Raw genomic sequence first — 22461 nt, 5'->3', positions numbered from 1 at the left:
AAGGGTTCAGTCTTTTCATCCCTTGACACAGGAACCTTGCAGAAACATCTTAAATACAACTGCATCCTGATATTACGTCCTCTGCAGCTACACAATGCATCTTTTAATTTAAAATCAATAGCATTTGACACATAATTACATCTCCTTTAAAGGTACACAGCATTCAAATGCTACTTAGTGCACACCATCGACAATCAATGTAAACACATAACCATGTATTTTGAATATCATTATTGGCTGAGGAATATTGCAAAATGAAATATTGATTGAAGTTTCCTTCTTGTAAAATAAAGGTCCTTTTGTAAGAATGGCAGAGTTGGGATTCATACGTATATCGCATCGGTGGATATCCATTGCTTCAGTAAATACTGAAAATGTAGTTTTTGTTGTTATTAACTGTCAAAATGAAACCTTCATTTCAAAAGAAAAAAACACACCTTTGAGATCACTTTTAGAAGGGCTGAAATTAACTCCAGGAACACAGGGAGTTGCCTTCTTTCAAGGCAGACCATTGGTCCATCTAGGTCAGGGGTTCCTAGCATGGTGCCCATGGGTGCCATGGGAGCCTCCAACGGCACCCACAAAACTCTCCCCTCCTTGCCCCTTTCAAAAAAAAATGTTTTAAGAAAGACGCTGAAAAATGTTAGGGTGGTCTTCTTTCTCTCCCATTCTAGCCTCTGGCCTTGCAGTTTCTCTCCCCTCTACCTTGCTGTTTTCTCCTCAGCCTCTACCTTTGTTATTTCTCTCCACCTCCCTACCACCTCTTTAGCTCACTTTTGACTAGCCAGGCCCCTATGGCAGCCGTTATGTGACTAGCCACATCCACCGTGGGAGACATTTTGTGATGGCACTCACAGCAGTTTCTCAAATTCCCAAATGTGCTCATGAATCCAAAAGTTTGGGGACTTCTGATCTAGGTCATATTGTCTACACTTTCCAGCGCTCTTCTGGGTAGCTGGAAACCAATTGCCATTATTCTTTTCCCAGAAGGTCTTGGGATGGCAAAACACAAAGAAGTCTTTGGAAAGAGCTTTGGAAAGAGCGAACTACTAAAATGGTTTGGCGTAGTCACCCCGACCCCAAAATCTTCTATTTTGATGCAATTTTCAGCCCCCCCTCAATATTAATATGGAGAAAATTCAGTGACCTCTGACTCTGATGTAGCAGGAGACTTAGTAGAGCTCATTTGTCGCCCTTTTCTTTCCCTGCTTGGCCCTTGGCCAGGTGTGAGCACCCTGGAACACACCCAGCAATTGCCTGCTATGAAAAGCCTATGTGTATCTGCCATATCTATAGATCCAATTGGTGCATGCTTTCCCGTGGCTGCACATAGGCTATCCCATTAAGGGCACTACCATTGAAATAAAATGGAAATATCTTAACAGTCATTCGACAAATTCTTTGGACACCGGGCACAGAAGAAAGCGTGTGTGTGTGGATGGGGTCCTTTTGGAAAAGTAAAAGCTACTACTGTTAAAACTTTCAATTACCACTACTCCATAGATATGAAAATATTATTAACAGTGATATTTAAAGTGATAATGCCCCACTAACATACAGCAGCATATGCACAGAGGCTCAAGGAATTGAACAGATTTTGGAAAAAAGAGAGTTTGTTCTCTTTTTCTTCTCCAATGTTTTATGTGGGAAGTATTAACTATTGGTTGCAATGGTGCACAACCATATTCACCTTATTGACACCTGCAGATATAAAAGCATTTTTAGAGAAACCATGCAATTAATAATACATTGTAAGGACAGTGGTATATCTCACATCCAAGCAGACTTTGTCATAGTGTTAATGTCCATTGTGCATGTTTTGCCCAACATCTGACATTATGTACGACATTTGCTTAGAATGAGGTGGAGGTTTGACAAGGTGGAAAGCTAAATAAATATAGTATAAGTATTCATGAATCTCGAAGTCCTGAAATCAAAAAGTTCTAGATTTATTATGGTGTATCACTATGCAGGGATGGACAAGATGTAGAATGAGTGCACTGGTGGAACGTAGACTTGACATTTGATGGACTGCTCTCGCCGCTTATATTGTTACGCCAGCTACTGAGAAATCCCTCAACAAAAGTGAAGTACAAGCAATGTTGGTACCATCTATGTATAAGCATGTTTGTATAAGGATGTTCTTACCTGTATAAGAATGTCAGGAAGGTAGTGTATGCACAATGTCTATACAACGATAGTACCAATTCTGCATATGGGTCATCACTGTCTTTACTGAAAATTTTGTCAGTGGTGGGCTCTCCAGTCCCTCCCTCCCTAATAAAGACCAGATATAAAAGCATCTGGCCAAGATCCAGTAAGAACAATCTTAAATGGTTTTTTTAAGACTCTTCAAGCAAGGTTTACAATAGTAAATAGTACAAGGGCAGGCAGAAAGCAGATCAAGATCTACTGGTAGATCTTTGAGTGGCTTGCAGTATTTACTTATTTATTTATTTATTGCATTTTTATACTGCCCAATAACTGAAGCTCCCTGGGCGGTTCACAAAAACTTCAGTAGATCTGCTGAGGTTTCTGCCTACCAATTGTTTAATAATAGTACCAACTAAAAGTCTTCCCCCTCCTCCTCTAAATTAAGCTTCTGAAATAAAGATCAAGAGGTGTGTGTGTGTGTAGGGGGTAACTAAAGGTGGGCTTTGTGTGAAAGGACTGTGAGCACCTTTCAGCTCTGGTAGTCGAAAAATAAGCAAAGCAAATCATACCCAAATCTCTGGCCTCAGAATTCTTTAAGAGGGCAATTCTATGCATGTTTAGACAGGAAAAAAAGCTTTCACAACTCCCAGCATTCCCCAGGAAGTCGTGCTGGCTGGGGAATGCTGGGAATTGTAGGACTTTTTTCTGTCTAAACGTGCATGCAATTGCACCCTAAATCTAAGTGTATGCCTTTTGCATCTGGACCCAGTCACTGGATCCTGGTGTTCTAGTAAAAGACAAAGTAGTTCCCCCAGACCTGACACCTGTCCATACCTACAATAGCATACCCTCTATTATTGTTGCTGCAATAAATATTTCTGTTTCCTATTATTTGTTTGTTTGTTTGTTTATTGAGAATCTCCCATCTCGACCCATCCCACAAATCCACTTGGATACTACATTTTCTAAGCTGACCTATGATGAAAAGGTACATGAGTTTCTATGCATATGCAGGAATGGATGTTTCAGACTGCAATACTAAGCATCCTTACATGGCCAGTTACATTGAGATCAACAGGGACTATTTCCTAATAATGGTTGCCAGTCTGAGCTGGGTTGTCAGTCTTATTCAAAGTTGTCAGATGGGGGCCCACCCACATTACAAAATGTATCAAGTGCTTTCAAAAACTGGTTTAAGTGATATGGCTTCCAGGGTTTAATTTGAACCAGCACCTATCTATGAAACCCTTTAAAACTAAAACAATAGGAGCTCGATAAACCTCATTAGAAGCATGGCTTGGGTTCATGCATCTAAAAAGACATTGGCCCTGTTAGGAGGCACCTTAAACCACCAGAGTTTAAGGTGTCTTCTTAACAGGGCCATTATTTCCCCAGATGTTAGCAGTGCAGCAAGTAAGTGAGGGCAAGTGGATACGGGTTACATGTAAACAGCAGCCAATGAATTCGGGTTCCATTTGCTTTTAATTCAGCGTGTGCCGACACAGCACTTGGAGAATCAAATGAAAAGGTTTAAGGAAACCTTCCAAAAAAAAGCAACACAATGGCGGGAGCAAGGAAGCAATACAATCTTATATCTTAATAGAGACATGAACATTAACTATAGCTTACTTGTGCTGTATGCTTGATCATTTAGATAAAGATGTATAAATTTCCTTGGTTTTCTCAGTGTTTCTGCATTGGAATACATTGTAGACATGGTGAAAAGAACAAAGTCTTCCTTACCTTAGTTGAACTTAAACTGTGTATTCTGTCACTGGAGTAACTCTGGGGTATTGGAGGAACAGGATGATCATCAGCACCTTTGGCTGCATTCTTTTTGATAATTTCTACATAGGACACAGGGAAGATTCCTTGTCTGTTGGTTCCTGGCAGTTTGCCTTCATACCAATTTTGATCAACCCGTCTAAGGAGAATTATTCTGTCTCCCTGTAAGACAAAACTCATTAACAGCTGAGAGATGATAATTCTGTACATCACATCTCTACAACATAAGGTTTATCCCTAAGGGCCAAAACAGACATTAATTTATAACTGTGTCTAGCAGCTATGTATTTTTTCATTTTTACTCTAGAGTAGGTACAGAAAGGCTAATCTGGATCTTAAAAGCCCCCTACCACCCCATGCTAGGGTACCAATCCAAATTTGGGGTCTTGCACCTACTCTAGAATAATGAATAAAAATATATAATTGCGGACATAGATTTAAAGTAATGCCTATTTTAGCCTGGAAGTGTAGTCTTTAAGAGTAAGTCACAAAGTTCCAAGCTCAAAGTTAATCTGAACCAGATGGACTTAAAGTCAAACAAGACTATGGCCACAGCTAGACCTAAGGTTTATCCTGGGATCATCCAGGGTTCGCCCCTGCCTGAGCACTGGATCCCCTATGTGTCACCTAGATGAACAGGTTTGACCCCTGGACGATCCAGGGATAACCCTTAGGTCTAGCTATGGCCTAAGTATCTTTCTTGCGATTAGCAATTGCATGAATTGCTTTTAAAAAATAAAAGGCAAGTTTGGGTTGGACAGATATGGAGTGGAACTCTAGCTTTGCCTCCTGCTTCAGTCCTGATCCAGATTGGGGGCCTCTGAAACTGTTGTTTGCATTGAAAAAAGGTCCCATTCACCCTCAAATGTCTTCAGCCAGTGTCCCACAATAGTTTTCTCATTAGCGTTGAACTGAAATGGAGGGCAGGGGGAAAGAGAAAGAGGGCTTCTCTACAATAAAGCAAAAATCCCACAGTCTTATTGGGCTTTCTTCCTGCAGAGTCTTTCTGGGATTATAAGGGGCACAATACATATCCCTCCCTCTTTCCTCGCCCCACTCATGTTTTTGGCTGCTTCCTTTGTGGGGAAGTCCCATATGTTCCATTTATACAGCCAGCAGATGGTGCTGCAACATTGCAGCAATATTGCACTATCCCACAATACACCAGCTCTTTGATGGCAGTGTATATTTGTTTCTGCATTTTTGACGAGTTAAATCATGGTGGAATAAAGCTAAAAAATTGTGGGAGAGGCACTGGAGGATGACAATGGCGTAAATAGGACCTATAAACTTCACTGAGTAACTGAACTTGATTGAACTACGTAAGCATTGTGTAAAACCAAGAGAGAAAAAAGAGGGTGGCAGGAAGAAAGAGAGACAGACACACAGACTGACAGGGAAGGGGAGAGAGAGAGAGAGAAGAGGGTGACCCTGTCCTCTGTTGGCCTGTGGCTCCCTCACAGTATACCCCCTGAGGAAAAGTGCCCCTCAACAGTAAAAGGTTTCTCCACCCCTGGTTTCAAAGCTTCCTTGCCAAAGAGTCTGTTAGCAATTACCTTTCGCAGTGACAGTTCCACGTTTGTATCTGCATTGAAATTATATTTGGCAACAGCTTCTCCAATCTCTGCAACGTGCGCTGGGGGTGGCGGCCTTGCTGGCTGGGCTTTTTCTGGGGGAGTCAGTTTCTGGGAAGAGAAAGGCGGCTACTCTAATCAGTCTCATTCATGTTTTGCAATGTTTCGCAAAACTAACATAGCAGTAAAGAAAGACAACAACCCATGAACAGACAAACCTCAACATAAGAAATGGGGAAAATCCCGACTCTTCCGTAGTGCTCACCCTCGTACCAGTTTTGATCCACTTTCCTGAGGATATAGACAGTATCTCCTTTCTTAAAAGACAGCTCCCTGTAACAGATGTTTATAAACATAAACAGCGATGTTCGGATTTTCTAACCACATCTGTACTTCAAATGGTTTTTACACCGAAGTCTGGTTTGAATGTTAATTGCTATTATATAATGTCAGTGGAAGAAGAATCATAAACCCACCGCAGTTCGAAACAATAGTTGATAATAAAGGCCTAGTTGCAAACATAACACTTTATTATGCTTTTCTCTAACTATGGGTTGTTGCTTTAACTGTGGTTAAGATCTCAAAGGTACAATGAAACCATGGGTTAGTTTATAAAGTTAAGACTTCCCTTTGCAAGGCATGTATAGGGAGCAATCAGCAAGGCATGCTTGTCAAATTGCAAGTAAGGAGAATTAGAAACAGCTTTAACCATGATTTGTATGGTGCAGATGTAACACTTAACCATGGCTAGCTCTAACTGTGTTTTGACAAGTCACTTCAAACCATGCTTTCACATTCTGGTTTGCAGCTAGTCCTCAACTATGGCTTAGGTATTCAGATACAATGCTTAACATGGTTAAGAAAAACAAAACGCTATTTCTGCGTAGTGCCAAAATAGTTGTATGTTTCAAATGCCAAATCTGTTTTGAACAACATCCTTTTGTTTGTTTGTTGTCAGCACATAAATCTTCTGATGCACCTGAAATGCTCTTCCAATTTTCTAAGGCAATTAATTATTTAGTTCTTGCTTTCCTTCTCAAAGCTACATCCCTTCTTCCATCCACATCAGTTATTCAGTACTTAGGCACTCCAATTCAGCTCTTGTCACACAGAAACTGTAATTGTGTATGACTAGATTATGGAAGGGAACGTGCTATCAAAGGTGCATCCCACTGAAAGCAACACAGTGCAAATCGACAAATTCCATTCCAACGCCTGACTCACTTATTCCTGCAATTCTGGATCCAGCTAGTGATACACACACAGAACCTCCTTAGCTACACAAATCTACTTAGTATTTATTTATTTAATGCTATACTGCCCGATAGCTGAAGCACTTTGGGCGGTTCACAAAAATTAAATTCATAAAGCACAACTTGAAGTATAAAATATTCTTCCTATAAAAATTGCTCTAGCATCCACACTGATTTTTTTTTTAAAAAAAAGAAAAATAACTGTCAGCAATACTTACTTAGCAGTTTGAGCCTTAAAATCATATACTGCTCTAGCTGGCAGTCTCTGAAAAGTAGGCAAAGTGATTAGTCCACATGATATATATTCAAAATAATGTGTAGAACCTTTTTCCCCCCCTTTTAAACATGTATTTAATGTAAGCATCTAGGTTAAAAAGGCCTAACACTTTAAAATAAAGATGCCTCCAATGTTACTTATGTCATAAATGCTTGGTCTACAATTTTTAGATCCTATTGCCCAGAGAGTATATCCCTATTCAGGTGTTCAGTACACATGGGTACCAAACGGGTGAAGAGGCTATCTAGAACGTGTGGAACAGCCATGCTATCTAGCTGCAGATGCAGATGCCACGCACGCCTCCAGATGACACAGAATTGATGGCAGTCTAAAGGGGGTCAAATTCATGTACATGCATGAGGGCTTCCTCCATGAGGATTGGAATCCTGATCCATCTGGATTTCCACCCCCCTGGAAGGAATCCTGTGCATATAAGTACATAGGCTCCGTCCATATGTGCACAGACCCTCCTTCAGATGATCACTAATCATGCATCAACACTTGAAAAAGGTTTTTGTGAGGGGTTAAATTTATTACTTCCCATAATTAACATTTTTCTCAGACATTTTGTAAGAGCTGTTGCATTAATAGTAGTTTCTCCTGTACTAATACAATTTTCTGGAAAAGAAGAAAACAAGGTACTGATAGCTGAATCCATGAAGAGCATTTTTCTAATGTCAATAAAACTACAACAAAGCACTACAGAACTGCTAACTACTAGCATTGGGTTCTGCGGTAAGGAGTACCCCTCCCCTTATTGTATGTATTCACAAGAGAATACTTACAATGAGAAATTTATGCTCAGGTAATCGTGGGTTTTCAAGGCCATTGGAGTTTAATGCAAGCCTATGCGGCAGGGTCTTGCTATTTACTGTTTTACTCTGTACAGCACCATGTACATTGATGGTGCTATATAAATAAATAATAATAATAATAATAATAATTTCTCAATGCAACATCTCAAGTATAAACAACATAGAATCTCTTGATACCTTACCAACCAACCAATTTATTGTGACATAAGCTTTCATGGACTCAAGTTCAATTCATTAGATACACAAAGTGGTATCCCCTCAGTTCAATTGGCAGATAATAGGGCTGAGCTGAAATGCTGCCTCCCCACCTTTTCCACCTCATTGACAGATGACAAATACCTGTGGGCAGTTTGGTGATTTTGGCCAAATTGGGGTGAAAAGTTCAGAACTGGGGCTTACTGGTAGTGGTGGCAGCAGCAACTCTCCTCATTGGTTTTTGGCTGCCACTTGGCCTACCCCAGAAGCCTGTTCTGTGCAAATGTGGTGTAGTGGCTAAAGTGTCAAACTGGGAGTCAGGAGATCTGGGTTCAAGCCACCACTCAACCATGGAAACCCACTGGGTGACTTTGGGCGAGTCAGAGACCCTCAGCCCAACCCACCTCACAGGATTGTTGTTGTGAGGATAAAATGGAGAGAAGGAGGATTATGTACGCCACCTTGGGTTCCTTGGAGGAAAAAAGGCGGGATATAAATGCAATAAAAATGTTATGTCATGATGTAGCACTGTGCAGAGGGGGCTTCTGGGAATAAAAAAGTATGCCCCCATCAGATTGTACCTGTAGGAATGCATAGCAAATACAGAACACACTATTCTGGAACTGAATTGATCACACTCCATAATGTATATTGGGCTTATGCTATCTAGATTGCACACTAACAACTGCCGTTCTTCCTGTCCACCCCCAAAATGATCCCAAGCACCAGATGCCCAAAGGGCTTCTGGATATGGTGACATGTGCCCCAAAAACAAGGAAGCAAAGAAATGATTTTGTACTAAAATCACAGTTGAACCATATTTGCTTCTTATTAATTTATATAGTTGCAGCTGCAGCATCTTGTCTGCTCTTCTCCCATAATGTCAGCAAGTTTTCCAAGAACTTCAGTTGGGGAATGTGTCTGGTTTTAAGGTGTGTGTTTTAAATGGTAACCACAGGAAGGCCCTGTCAGAATTAGGACTGCGGTAACCCCTTCCGCCTGCCTCCATGGTTCCAACGAAAACCACCCCAATGCCCAAAGCTGCTATTTGTTGTCAGAGAGTGAAGTTGCTGTCAGTGCTAGTAGCAGCTTCCTTCCTGTAATAAGTAACAGCTGGGGAACCTATGGCACAGAGGGCAGCCTCACCTCTCTGATTCTTATTTAACACATATACACACACACACATCCCAGATATGACAAATGTGATCATGCACTTCATGGAACATTTCCCAGATGGGTAGCTGTGTTAATCTGTTCTAGCAAAAACAATGATGAGTCTTGTGGCACCTTGAAGACCAACACATTTAATCTGGCACAAGTTTCTGTGGACTATTGCCCACTTCATCAGATGCATGGAGTGTTAACCTCAAACTGGCAGATTTATATACATATGTTGGTGTGTGTGTATGTGTGTGAGAGAGGAGATATAAACTGTAATGTCAGAAGGAATTGAAATGTACCATTGCAACGATGCCTGTGTTATCAGCCAACCCCCCTTTTTTGTCTATGAATTGGCAACTGTTAAGTTAATCATCACTGTCTGTACTTTTTGTATTTCAATTCCCTCAGACCACAGTTTACATCTTTCCCCCACCCCAGCATGTGTGTGAGTGAATATATATCTTCCAATTGAGATTAACACTTCATGCATATGATGAGGTAGGCAGTGTCCACAAGAGCTTACCCCAGAAGAAATTTGTTTAAATTTAAGCCTATATACATCAGTTGCTGGGGAACATGGGTGGGAGAATGCTATTGCACCTGGGTCCTGTTCCTGGGTTCCTGGTCGACAGCTGGTTGGCCAATGTGTGAACAGAGTGCAGGACTAGATGGATCCTTGGTCTGATCCAGCCTGGCTCTTCTTAAGTTCTTAATATGTCACAAGACTCTTTGTTGTTAATTGAATGGGTAATTTGATCTTCAAGATAATAGGATCAAGACTATTGGGGGCTTGGACTTCCACTTTCTTCTTTCCCTCTGCTTCTTTTTCCATTCTAGTTTCATTGTGTTTACAAGTAAAGCACCTGTTTTGTAGCATCTGGGCAAGAAAATGTACCATTAACAAACAGCAGCCCTATAAATGTCTCATAAATGTCTCCATAGACTACTCCAGAGATGCCCTTTTGGCTTTGAATTCTTTGGAATTATATATTTCCTTTTAACTACCTCTCTCTCTGGAGTTCCTCTTCTTTCCTTTGGAGCACATCGACCCACATCAGTGAAAGCAGAAGAATAGTTCCCAGGAGACTCCTGGTCTACTGAAAATAAAACACCGTTTTGTGAAAATCCATTAAAAATAAAGCTGTCAGGCTTTATTACAAGGGATACTACATCTAAAATATATGTAAAATGCAATTCTGAGGCTAAAAAACCCATACAGAAACAATAAAAAAGGACAAACGGAAAGCTAAAAATGAAATTGTGGAAATTACTTCCACTTATGGTTTCAAATTGAACATGTGCAGTTAAAGAAGAAAACAGGATCAACATACTTTACCCTGATTCTAATTTATACTATAATAACTTGAGCAACTAGAGGAACAGACATATGAGATACTGAAGATGCAAAGGGTAAGGAAAGCTTAGCAATGAATTGTAAGACATCGAACATATAACCACATGCGACGGGATGTGTCAAAGGCATGCAACAATGGCAGAGGGATGAAGACGGCATATTTCAGGCTATTCAGTAAATAAATATGCAATCCTTTGTTATGTAAGACTAGAACTAGATAACTGCCACATGTTTGGCTGTTCTGGGCTTGTTTTTCTTTTGGAAATAGCTGCAGGTAGGGATGTGTGATGCTGCGAATTTTATTTGATTTAAGCCTGGTGGGCTTAAATCAAATGAACATTATGTGTTCATTTGATTTAAACATTATGTAATGTTTCCATCCTAGGTGAGCAGCAGTGGACTGTAGTCTGTAGTGGATTTTTTTTTCTGATTCCAGAAACGTTTTCTGCATTTTTTTTCAGGTCCTGTGATTTTCACAAATGGTAATTTGCACAAACTGTATCTTTTCTTTTATCTTGAAATTTGTGCAAATGGAGTTGTATTTTTTCATATTTTTTTATTGGTGACCTTGCGAAAGTGCACAGGATTACAATTGATCTATCCGCTATGTAGCTCCACAGAGACATATTCCCCTCTTGTAAATATCCTCATCAGTTTCATTCTCTGCACACCAACAGAGCCATATTCAGTATTTTTGTCAAAGAAAATGTCAATTCCCCACCCCCCCTTGCTTCACAAGGGAATTGCCAAAGTGGATGATGAAATCGACAAGTTCTTTGACAAGTATGGAATATGGCTCTGTTGGGCTAAACAACTGGATCGCCTTTATACAAATGAAGTCAATGCTAGCAGGGGGAAATAGAATGAAATCCACTGGGGCCAAACTGGAAAAATCCATCAAGATTTCACCCCCAAAACAGAATTCCAATACATTCCTAGTTGCAGCAAAGTGCAATCTTGACTGGGCCTGCAGTGCCTTCTGCCTGTGTGACTTTCCTGGTATAAATTGCCCTCTGCAGCTTCCGTTTGCCCCTGAAGGTGCCATTTGCTGTAAGGGAACCAGCCCATTGCTTCTATTTCTAAAAGAAAAACAAGACCAAGGTAGACAATCATGGGACAAATTATCATCTAGCTTCACTCTAAGGAATTCTTGGTGCTGCATATTTGCAGTTCTTGCATTATATAAGACTTTATTTATTTATTTGTTTATTCTGTTTGAATGGGATGATTGCTGCAAAAATACTTTGGATGCAGTCCTAAGCAGGCTTACTAGAAAGTAAGTCCTACTGAACTCTGCGGTACTTACTTCAGGGTAAGCCCTTAAGATTGTTCATTATAGGACAATGTGAAAATAGTTGTTTTAGTTAACTTTAAGGAAAGTTAATGTAGTTCTTAAATGTTTTCTGAAAAATAAAACAAAGTGTATACTTCAAGACTACATAAATCTTAGGAGGTAAATAAAATAAAATTCTCTTTGGGTGCTTTCAGATAGTTATTACAATTTCTATTACTTCTAGACCAATAGTGACTTGGACTAGGCAGAGACCATAGAAATTAACAGCCAGGATACTGTGGGAGCATTATAATAACATATCATCCCATCAGCAGGAGTAATTTCAAGCTGCAACCTGTATTGGCCCAACCTGGCCCTTAGAAGTCACTTCAGTGTAGGAAATTGCATAAATCCCATATATAGCTTGCCAGATGGAATTGAGGCAAATGTGTCTATCTTATCCTATGTACATATAAGCAAGAAGGACACTGAACTCCTAGTCTCATTTTACACATAAAGCTAAACCATAATTTAGCTCTACATGCACAAGCAACAGTGAGCTTTCCGTTCATGCCCTCCCCTTCTGCCACTCCTTCAGCATGGCTGCAATGAGATTGGAGACGCAGGCTTCCACCTGTAAACTCAGCAGAGTTTCTCATTATGCCTAAATTGGGTGAACTCTGGTTAACATAAACTATGGCTTGTTAACACGCTAGGATCATAAACTATGTTTTGATCCTGGTTTCTTTCAACAATCCATAGTTTTAAGTTTCTTAACTTTAAACATTAACATCTCTTAACTTCAAACATTAATGTCTCTGAACTTTAAACATTAGCGTTTCTCAGCTTTAAACTAATCAGAGCTCCCCACAAATTCAGACATAATGGGAAAATCTAGTTAGTTTAAAACCAGAAGTAAATGCTTCTAGTATCCTCCTTGTAGCCACACTGGAGGGATGAGAGTTGAGGGGCTCATGAGCCTAGTGCTAAATGATGGTTTAGTGCTGTACGTTAATCAGACCACTGTAGAGTTGAACGTTTCAGAATATTATTCTATGCTATTAATACAGATTAACTTCTAAGTATTATTATTTTTGGTTAAAATGTAATGTTAAGCTAAGTTATAGAAAGACGGGATGCTACACAGAGGCTGTTACAATACTCACCTTGTCTGTGTCCTGTGGGATTTGTGCCTCTCAAAACTGAATGGAGGCTTTTTAAAAAGCAGTGAATAGATCTAGTTTTGCTACCATCAGAAATGCATCATTGTACAATGAACATTTTTCTAGGAGGGCCTAACATTCAGTTCACAAAAAAGTATGCAAAGCTAAACAAAAAACAAAACTCTGCCATAACACAATACTCTTTTGTAGACCTATCAAGAACTGATTTTAAAAAATACGGTTTTCTTCAATGCTATTATTCCATGATATAGCTTCTTATAATCAACTGTCTGTATATTTTATTGGGTAATCCTTATCCTGAGTGCAAACATCTTTTCTTTAAAAACTCTGGGCATGTAAATTAGTGAAGTCCTTGGAAAACATATTTTCAAAGGTGTAAACTTAATTTCCATTATGAATCTCTGCTCTCGTATTTTAATGGCCTATTTAAGCTAAAGGTTACATTTTCTCCTTATTGGTTAGTTTGATAGAATTGCACCTTTGCGCACAGATAGTTTTCATTTTACACAGCTTTATCTTGCTTGTCTATGAACCTTTCACACCAAGGAATCTTTGCATGACAAACACTTAATTTCTACCCTGTATAAAAATGCACAATATCAATGCAATGACAACAGGCTGGAAATGACAGGGATGAGGATGGACGACTCAATCACAAGCATAAAGAAAAGGAGGCAATCCACCTTGGAAATATAGCGCACTATCGTTTTCTTGGCTGCCATTGTTGGTTGTATCCATGTCTTGGTAAGAGGCACTAAGAGGTAATCTTCCACATTCACTCTGGTACAATGGACAATGAATAGCACCATCTTGAGGCAGTGGATGAAAAGGCTGGTGCACTGGACTCTTCCTAAGAGCTTTAAGGGAGGAATTCCTTTCGGGAATGTCTGGAAGCAATTCAGAAATCAGTCTGTGCAATATACTGTTGTCAGGCAAGCTTCCCCTTCGTTTTTCTGCCTTGATTTGGTCACAGATGTCTTTAAGCGCAGAGTCCAGGGCATCAAAGACAGTCGATTTGCATTTCGTTTTTTCAGCCTGCTTTTTTGGAGCTGCACTTTTTTTCCTCCGGAAAGGCACTGGGCTGACTAGGAATGCTATCTTAGAGAGGCCAGGGTCAGAGTCTTGTCTTCTAGGTTCTTCTGGGGCAGGTTCTTGTTTAGCCCTTTCATGCTTGAGCATTGTGGTGAAGCGGGTGTAGGACGCTGGGCATCTCCCTTTGCAGGAGCTGATGAGATGCTTGTGGTGGTGGTGGTGGTGATGGTGGTGGTGGTGGTGGTGGCCTGAGCCATAAAAGCTTTCCGAAGATGTAAAGGAAAAGTGGTCAAAATCGCTTTCACTACAAAAAGACGAGCCTTCTATCTGGATGAAGTCACTGAGATCAGAGACCACCCCATCTTGGTCACTGTCTGAATATTCCATATGGGATGATCTCCGTGGCTCCTCACTGGTCACTTCAATGTGAATTGGCACCAGAGTTTTAGATGTGTAATTCCGTTGTACCTGAGCAGAGTGCCGATTTTGATTGTCCTCCTCCAGCAAGGACTCAATAGAAAACCGCCGGTTTGCACAGAAGCCATTTTGAGGCGTCTCAAGGAGGGTTACCGCTGATAATGCTTCTTCACCTAAATTTGGCATTGATTTTGACTTCTGAATTAGCTTTTCAAATTCAGATATTCTATTGGGCACCATGTCTCTAGGCACCTCCTCAGTCGAGGATTCCTTCCAGCCCTGGAGCAGGCCTTTATGCTGGTCTTTCTCGTACTGCAATACCCTGGACTTTACGGAACAGATCACTTCGGAATTGAGCAAGTCTTTGCGGTTGATGCGATGCATTCGTTTATACATTTTTAGGAACCCCGGAGCATCATGCGCAGATCTATGGCGCGCCCTTGAGCGACTAGAACCACGACTCTCAGTAGCATAGGGGGAGGCCCAGGTGAGGGAGGAACCATCTTTGGAATCTTCCTCGCACAACAGAGATACCATGCTTTCTGATTTATTCTGTGTGTCAGGAAAGCTACAACGCTCATCAGCTAGCAGGTCATCACAGCTACGAGATTTCCGCTTGGGAGAGGACGTCTCTTCTGTGCTGCTCCAGATTTCTGCATTTTGACGGGCCATTTGCCAGCCATTCTTGTAGCTAATCGCCCTTCTTGAGTCATTTGGTACAGCCAAGCGCTGCCCATAGGTTCTACAGTAATCTAATTCATTTGAGGTGCTGCGGTTGGGCACTGAATAACTGGAAAGGGATGAATATACTTTGCTAATATCCCCACCTTTATAATCCACAGAGCAGCATGGTGAAAAAGAGACATTGCCAGAAATTAACAGATTCAAAAGCAGATAGGAAAAAAACAAAAACAATATCAGCATAAGCCAGAAAGAGCAGAGAGGAGACAGTAGTTAGTCTTCCTAACATAGCATTAAGCACTAAAATACACATTAGAGGAATTAAAACAGATCTAAGCATGAAATGTAGGTTGCAATCCCATACTCACTTACCTGGGAATAAGCCTCATTGAACGCAATGGGACTTACTTTTGAGAAGACATGTATAGGATTGCATGGTTAATCACTATCAGCTGCTATTATTAATTATTATTATTGCTCAAGGGCGAAGACAAGGGATATACTCCCAGCAGATCTATGATGTATAGATCAAGATTGTCTCATTTCTCCCATATTGAAAATCCATGAGTCTACACAATGCTCACTGTCAGTCCTTAGGATGATCAAAACCGACAAGTCTAACTCATGTTCAGAAATCAATACCAAGGCAATATCAATAAAGCACTATAGAGAAAGTTACCAAATTAGACACCAGGGCCTGAAAAATTATTTTGTTTCTATCTTTCCCCTTGGTTAAGAGACAGTATCCTCAGTTGGACTGACAAAAGGCTACAGTTTTGGGGAGTCCTAGATATGAAGATTCAGTAGCCACAGCCACACAGAACAGAGCAAGGATAAACTAGAGGAGTTCTCTGTCGCTTGACTGTGTCTGTTGTTTCAGGTTACAGCTTGGATCAGCTTGACTAAGCCTGCAGCTACTTAAAAGTACATTTGAAAGCATCCTTACTGGGAAGGCCTGGAACATGAGAGGACATCCAGGAGTGTGCAAATGCCAACCTGTAATTTTTTTTGGGGGGGGGGCAGGGAAGGACAATCCCATCTTGCCCAGAATAATGATAATGTTCTGAAATATTAAAGCAATACGAAAACGTAAGCCAAGTGCATGCGATTTAAGTCTTGTGAACCGCCTTGAGAGCTTTGGCTATTGGACGGTACAGAAATATAATAAATAAATAAAATAAAAACCAGGGCATTATTTTACTTCAGTTATTACACTTATTTATCATAATTATATTTGGATTTTAGACCTTGGATTTTAGAAAGGTTTGGGTTGGATCCAGATCAACAGCACTGGTGGAAGTGGACATTCTCGCCCTCTCCTTCCCACAGTAGCCCCTTTGGCCTCCCTGAAAATACTGCACAGAGAGTCAGGAGACCCTGCTGAATGGGGACAGCTATTGTATGTGAGGAGAGGGGCTCCCCCCACTCCAAACTGAGAGGACCTTCACAAACAGAACCCTTCCTCTTACTGAAGGTTCCTTCTCCTTGTGGAAGGCAGATCCTGGATCCAACCCCACTTATTCATGCAGAATGCCAACAAACGGCATACATTCAGGCAAGAATATGGAACATTCTCCACATGATTCAATGTGAGGGGCCGTGGCTCAGTGGCAGAGCACCTGCTTTGCACGCAGAAGGCCCTGGTTCAATCCCTGGCATCTCCAAATAGAGCTGGAAAAATTCCTGCCTGAAACCCTGGAGAACCACTGTCAATCAGGGTCAATAGATAGACCAATGGTTTGACTTAATATAAAGCAGCCTCCTATGTTCCTAATGGCATATTTTCTAATTCCAGTCTATTTCCTATGTTACTGGAGCCATTTCCTTCGGAGCAGGTGATGATCAGTTGGGAAGTACCTTTGTTACTGCCCGCATGATTCCAGGTTTTGAAACATTATTATAGTGGGGCAGGAAAATGCCATAGAAAAACAGCTTTTGGGAACATCAGCATGCTAACATGCACTCACCAGCATGTTTTAGTTGTTTCCTCTTTACAGAGCATTAGGAACAGCGCACAATATGTTTTTTCATATGTCATGACAGAAACATTCGAGTTTGAAATTCGGGTCTTGATTCAAACTGGTCAGTGACAAAAATCCTCTGCTAAGTGCACCAATACGGTCCGTGTCTTTAAAAAATAGTTCTTTAAAAATATAACAGTCTCTCTCTTTCTGTCAAGGCAGCAACAGAGAAAATGTAATTATGTGAAATGTCACAAATCACTGTCTGTTTTTGACTGTGTAATATTTTTTTTTAAAAAAAATTAGAAGGATCTTCATGTGGAAATCCATTTAAACATCCAGGTCAGGGGATGAATATAAATACAAGCCCTGGATGTCTCTTTCTTCCCTGTAAGTTGGATTGGGAGATCATTAGATCTTGATTATCCACTAGCATTCTGAATCCACCAATTGCCCGTTAATATTTTGCGGTTTACAAGCAGTAATGTGTATGTAATTACTTTGCTTCTTCTTTACAAATGTGCTCATTTCTTACCTTTTGCTCTTGATGGAGAAGATGGAGAAGAGCTTGTAACAGGCTTCCTAAGTGTAGAATATGTGCTCTGCGTATCTGTACGACCCAGGCTGGTCCGATTTGCATTTTGATCACCGTGTGCCTTCTGTTGAATTACTGCAGGCTCAGACTTCCTCCTTTTCCTGTAGTCACTTGCAGTACTTGCAGAACTAAGAAAATAAGCTATTTGAGTTCCACTGTACAGGACTTGCTGGCAAAGCTCCTCTATAGTAATTGGTCAATAGACAAGCTCATTAGAGACTGCGGGCTTAATTACACATTAATACTAAAACTAAATCTAAACAAGATGGTAAAACCATGAAGTGTGGCAAAAAATTCAGATATGCACCAGGTTTATTTAGTGTCCCATTCTCTTTAAGTTGACAAGAGTCAGGGCTGTGGCCTGCTAGGTTGACTGTTGTGCTGCCTTGGCTCTTTATTCCTAGAAGCAAGGGTAAGTAATTTGCGGACCTCCAGATGTTTTGGCCCACAACTCTCTTCAACCCTAGTCAGCATAGCCAAAGGTGAGGCATGATGGGAGTTGCAGGCCAAAACTTCTCGAGGACCACGAGTTGCCCATCTCTGTATAAGGCATGCAACACAAGCCAATGGTCATCCTGTTTCCTATGATATCTAAGTGATTTCCTTTTGCATTCTAACGATTGATTGGAAAAGGTGAAAGATGATGACCAAATTATGATATTTTGTGGCAGAATGCCCTGTGAAGCAAGTAAGGGAAAAATCCAAATTTTCACTTCTTTGACAGCATAACCTATCTCCTTTTCACTTTCAGGATCTCCAAAAACCACAGTTTCCAGGCAAGGATGAAAAATACAATGCTTAGATTGCTGCTATATTGCCTTCTTTCATATATACAGAAGGCAAATAAGAGGGCTGACAGAAGGCTACAGTAAGATCTAAAACCTAGTATTTCATGGTCTATGAATTCAGCTGTCCTATTTATTTATATAGGAATTTATGTGCCAAATTATAAAACAGAAGTTTTCCCATGGTGGCTTGCAATTCATAACATAAAACAATTTAAAATCAATATATAAAAATATATAACTAGGAGCAACAGCATAAAATAATTTCAAGCAGACGAATAAAAAGCATATTTCCATGAAAAGAAGAGAAATATGACATTACTATATATGTAGAATATCTTCCATCCTAGACTTTTCTCTTTCCCCAGATTATTTATAACTAAAAAAAATCATGTTAGACAACGAAAAAGGGAAGAAGATGGGAGTTCATAGCTTTTTTCCAATTGGTAGCCTTTTGTCTGCTGCAGGTCAAAGAGGAATGAAAAGAAGAATCCATCCAAACTGTGATAGAAATCACTTTTCTGCTGCCTGGTTCTCATCTCTTCTGCTGTCAATCTTTGCAGTGTTGCAGCCATGATTAGAAGCCACTTCTTGGCTCTTGTAAATTAAAACCAATCCACGTTAGTAGCACTTCTCTTATCAACTCCAAGTATTTCTCAGCCATTTTGCTGGCCAGGAGTGTAAATTAAGATTTGGGAATTTCTTTGTTGATTTTCGTTTTATTTTGGCCTGTTTTAAACACCAGAATGTAAATACTTGGATGAGATATGCTAGTTTTAGTCTGATTAATCTGAATACATAATAAAAACAGCGCTAGGTAGCAATACATACATCCTTTGTATTTAAAGCATTTGGCATTTGAAATGTGCAGACTACACAAAAACTGTGCATAAAATACTTCTCCACGATAACTAATCTTGTGACAGAGATGGCAAAAATAGAGAGCAAAGAAATCTCATGACAAATTATATTTCAGGTTCAGACAGAAAAGGACAAGACTGATTATTGGATCAGCACTGACAGGGGAACCCAAGCCAGAAGAGTCTACAACAATCTAGGGAAAATGGGTGGACTCCGTGCTTCAGCCAAAAAAAAAACTATATAAGGATGCCTGCCAGAGGAAGGCCTAATATATTTACTATCAACTGGAAGCTATTCTATGGATGAGCAAGGGTCTCTGTAGGGAGGGTCCCCGTACCGCTGTACATGCATTGTTACATTGAGTTTTTCTTACCTAGAAGGTCTGTCCAAGCCTCTGTCTGTTGGACTGTAATATAAGGAGGTCTGTAGAGACAAACAAGCAATTCCTTTACACTCTTATATTGGATTTCACGGATATTATTCATGACAAATCTCTATATAATGACCTTATGAAGAACTTTCAAAATCAAGCTAGCATGATTAATCACACCTAAAGAACTTTGAAAAGTTAGACAGCCTTCAAATCCATTTCCGGTCCCCTGTTTCATAATAGAGAACAGCAGCAAACAGTGCATGTTCCCAAAATTAGATATGCTATAGTTTATAGTGGAAGCTATAGAATCAAAAATAAACAAATCAGTGAATAAGAGTCACAAGATATCTTCCAATTACTTACCAAAGAATTAATGTCATATAAAGCTGGAAATTCTCTGTATATACAGCTTAAACATCTATAACTTACACGGCCACTTGATGACCTTTCAAACTTCATTTTAAGTACAAAGTTGGTCACACCAACTTAAGGACTTGACTTTGCTTAAGAAGTTATGGCCAAATGATCTTCGGGAATGCAAATGCTTCATACTTGTCAATATAAGTTCAGTTCTTAGGGACAACTATTTTTAAACTAGTCACTTAATGGGTATCAAAGCTTAAGACAGAATTAGATGCACATAGTACTACAGTTTGTGGGAGCTAGAAAAAGCATCATGTTTATCCCACAGACTGCTTTTCATGGATATAAAACTCTGTCATTCACATGTTAAACATATTTTACATTCAGTCTATGTAATTTCAGAGAAGGCTTGAGGAACTGGAAATAATGTTTTCATGTTATGCGCTACTGTTCTTTGTAAAAAAAGCAAAAGAACTACTAAAATCATACATAAAAGCTGGAATGTTGTATCCCGATGTTAGTCCTATTTAGAATAGACTCACTGCAATGGAATAACACTGGATAAAAGCCATTGGATACAGCCCATACCTTTAAATTAAAAGGAACCCACTACTGTATTGCATCTATGCACAAACCCATCTACATTCGAAGAAAGGGAGAAGACCCCCCTCTTTTTAAAACACATTTCATCAATACAAAAGAGAAAAAGTTTGAATGTTGACAGGAACTCCATAATCATGCTTCTAGAGGTCATCCTTGTGCTGGGAGACATGGTGAAAGAGATTTTGTTTTATTTATTTATTTATTTAAAACATTTATATCCTGCCCTATATCATTAAGATCTCAGAGCGGCGTACAGATAAAAACATACAGTATAAAACAATAAATATACACAGTTAAAAACAAATTAAACCATGACCCAAGTTAAAACAATATTTAATTTAAAAGCAATAAAAGCAGTTAAAACAGTTAAAACAATGTGCCAGTGAGTTTAACCATCAAAGGCTTTGTTAAAAAGCCATGTTTTTACTTGGTGTCGAAATGAAATCAATGTTGGTGCCAATCGGGCCTCCGAGGGGAGGGCATTCCACAGTCGGGGTGCCACAACAGAGAAAGCCCTCTCCCTTGTCCCATTATAGCGTATATGTTGCATTGGTGGGATGCGGAGAAGGGCTCCTCCAACAGATCTGAGGTCTCGGGCAGGCATACCACTCAAGGCGGACTCCAATTTTTAATGACTTCGGCAGGATCTACACTACTGGATTATAATGGCATTGAAGTACACTAACAACTGTTGGGGCCCATGACACATTCCATATAACATTTACAAACCGCTTTCATATTGGTGTAGATCTGGCCTCTGGCACCAGAGTATCCATGTGTTCCCAGGTGATACACTGCCTCCTAAGGTGTCCAATAGCAATGAACCCCTGCCAATGTGTGGACTCCCAAGGATGCCTAGCTATGCTGTCTATTGACATCAGGCTCATTTCCGCAACTCAGGTCTGACATCAAAGATAGGAATAGTTGGGCATTTGCTGAGGCCCACAACCCAGCAGGGAACCTCCTGGACTTGCTCCTCCTCTTCACCATTGCAAATTGCTTGGTCACCTGCCTCTCACCCAGACAACAGTGGTGGTGGGAAGGAGGAGGAGCACAGGCCGCTGCCTACTTGCTCACTGGCTCTCTGCCTGTCAAGCAAGTAAGTGGGAGCAATGCTAAGAGAGAGAAGGAGGAGAAATAGCAGCTGGTGACAATTGGTGGTGCGAAGGTAGGCTCACTGAGGGAGGAGGGCCGTTGAGGGTGTCTTCCCAAGGGCCCTCCAAAACCTGCAGCCAATAGTGCTATAACTAGGATTCATTTCAACCATATGCACTACATAGTAGAACTGAGGAACAAAGGAAACTGCCATAAACCAAGACAGACCAGTGGTTCATCTAGCCCAGCAACGTCTACATTGTCCAGCAACATCTCCCCAAGACCTCAGAGATCTTTCCCATTATCTGCTGCCACCTTCTAAGTGGACATGCCAGGAATTAAATCTGGGATCTTCTGAATGCAAAGCACAAGCTCTACCACTGAGCTATGGTATCTCCCCACCCTAGTAACAGGATCCTAAAGATTTGTTATCTGAATTATACAGCTGCTAGACTTCAAAGTCATTAATTGGAGACCATCAGGGAGTGATATAATAGGATCACATATGAGAAATGACAGTGGCCCAAAACATATTAAATCTACGCCTGGCAGTTATGTCCATTTTTATTTTTGCTCTAGAGTAGGAACAGGGCCCCCAATCCAGATATCAAAAGCCCCCCATGCTAGAGTCCCAAACTGAATTGTGGATCCTTTGTCTACTCTAGAGTAC

The 22461-nt window shown here is 40.3% G+C and overlaps 1 protein-coding gene across 5 annotated transcripts in view; it reads right to left on the bottom strand.

Moving 5' to 3' along the window:
* Positions 1-22461, bottom strand: part of SORBS2 (sorbin and SH3 domain containing 2) — a 216773-nt gene that overhangs the window by 21234 nt on the left and 173078 nt on the right. For 4 of the 5 annotated variants that reach the window (XM_063135631.1, XM_063135628.1, XM_063135630.1 and 1 more), the window contains 7 exons: positions 19731-19780; positions 17652-17839; positions 10220-10308; positions 6985-7031; positions 5732-5846; positions 5496-5624; positions 3898-4101 (listed from right to left, as the gene is read on the bottom strand). In XM_063135631.1, the coding sequence (XP_062991701.1) occupies positions 3898-4101; positions 5496-5624; positions 5732-5846; positions 6985-7031; positions 10220-10308; positions 17652-17839; positions 19731-19780 (822 nt within the window). Of the gene's footprint in view, positions 1-3897; positions 4102-5495; positions 5625-5731; positions 5847-6984; positions 7032-10219; positions 10312-17651; positions 17840-19730; positions 19781-22461 lie in introns of all 5 variants that reach the window. The other variant, XM_063135627.1, reaches the window with a different exon arrangement.

This window comes from Elgaria multicarinata, chromosome 10 (assembly GCF_023053635.1).
Source record: "Elgaria multicarinata webbii isolate HBS135686 ecotype San Diego chromosome 10, rElgMul1.1.pri, whole genome shotgun sequence".
Taxonomy (NCBI): domain Eukaryota; kingdom Metazoa; phylum Chordata; class Lepidosauria; order Squamata; family Anguidae; genus Elgaria; species Elgaria multicarinata.
This window is presented reverse-complemented; position numbering and strand designations above follow the sequence as displayed.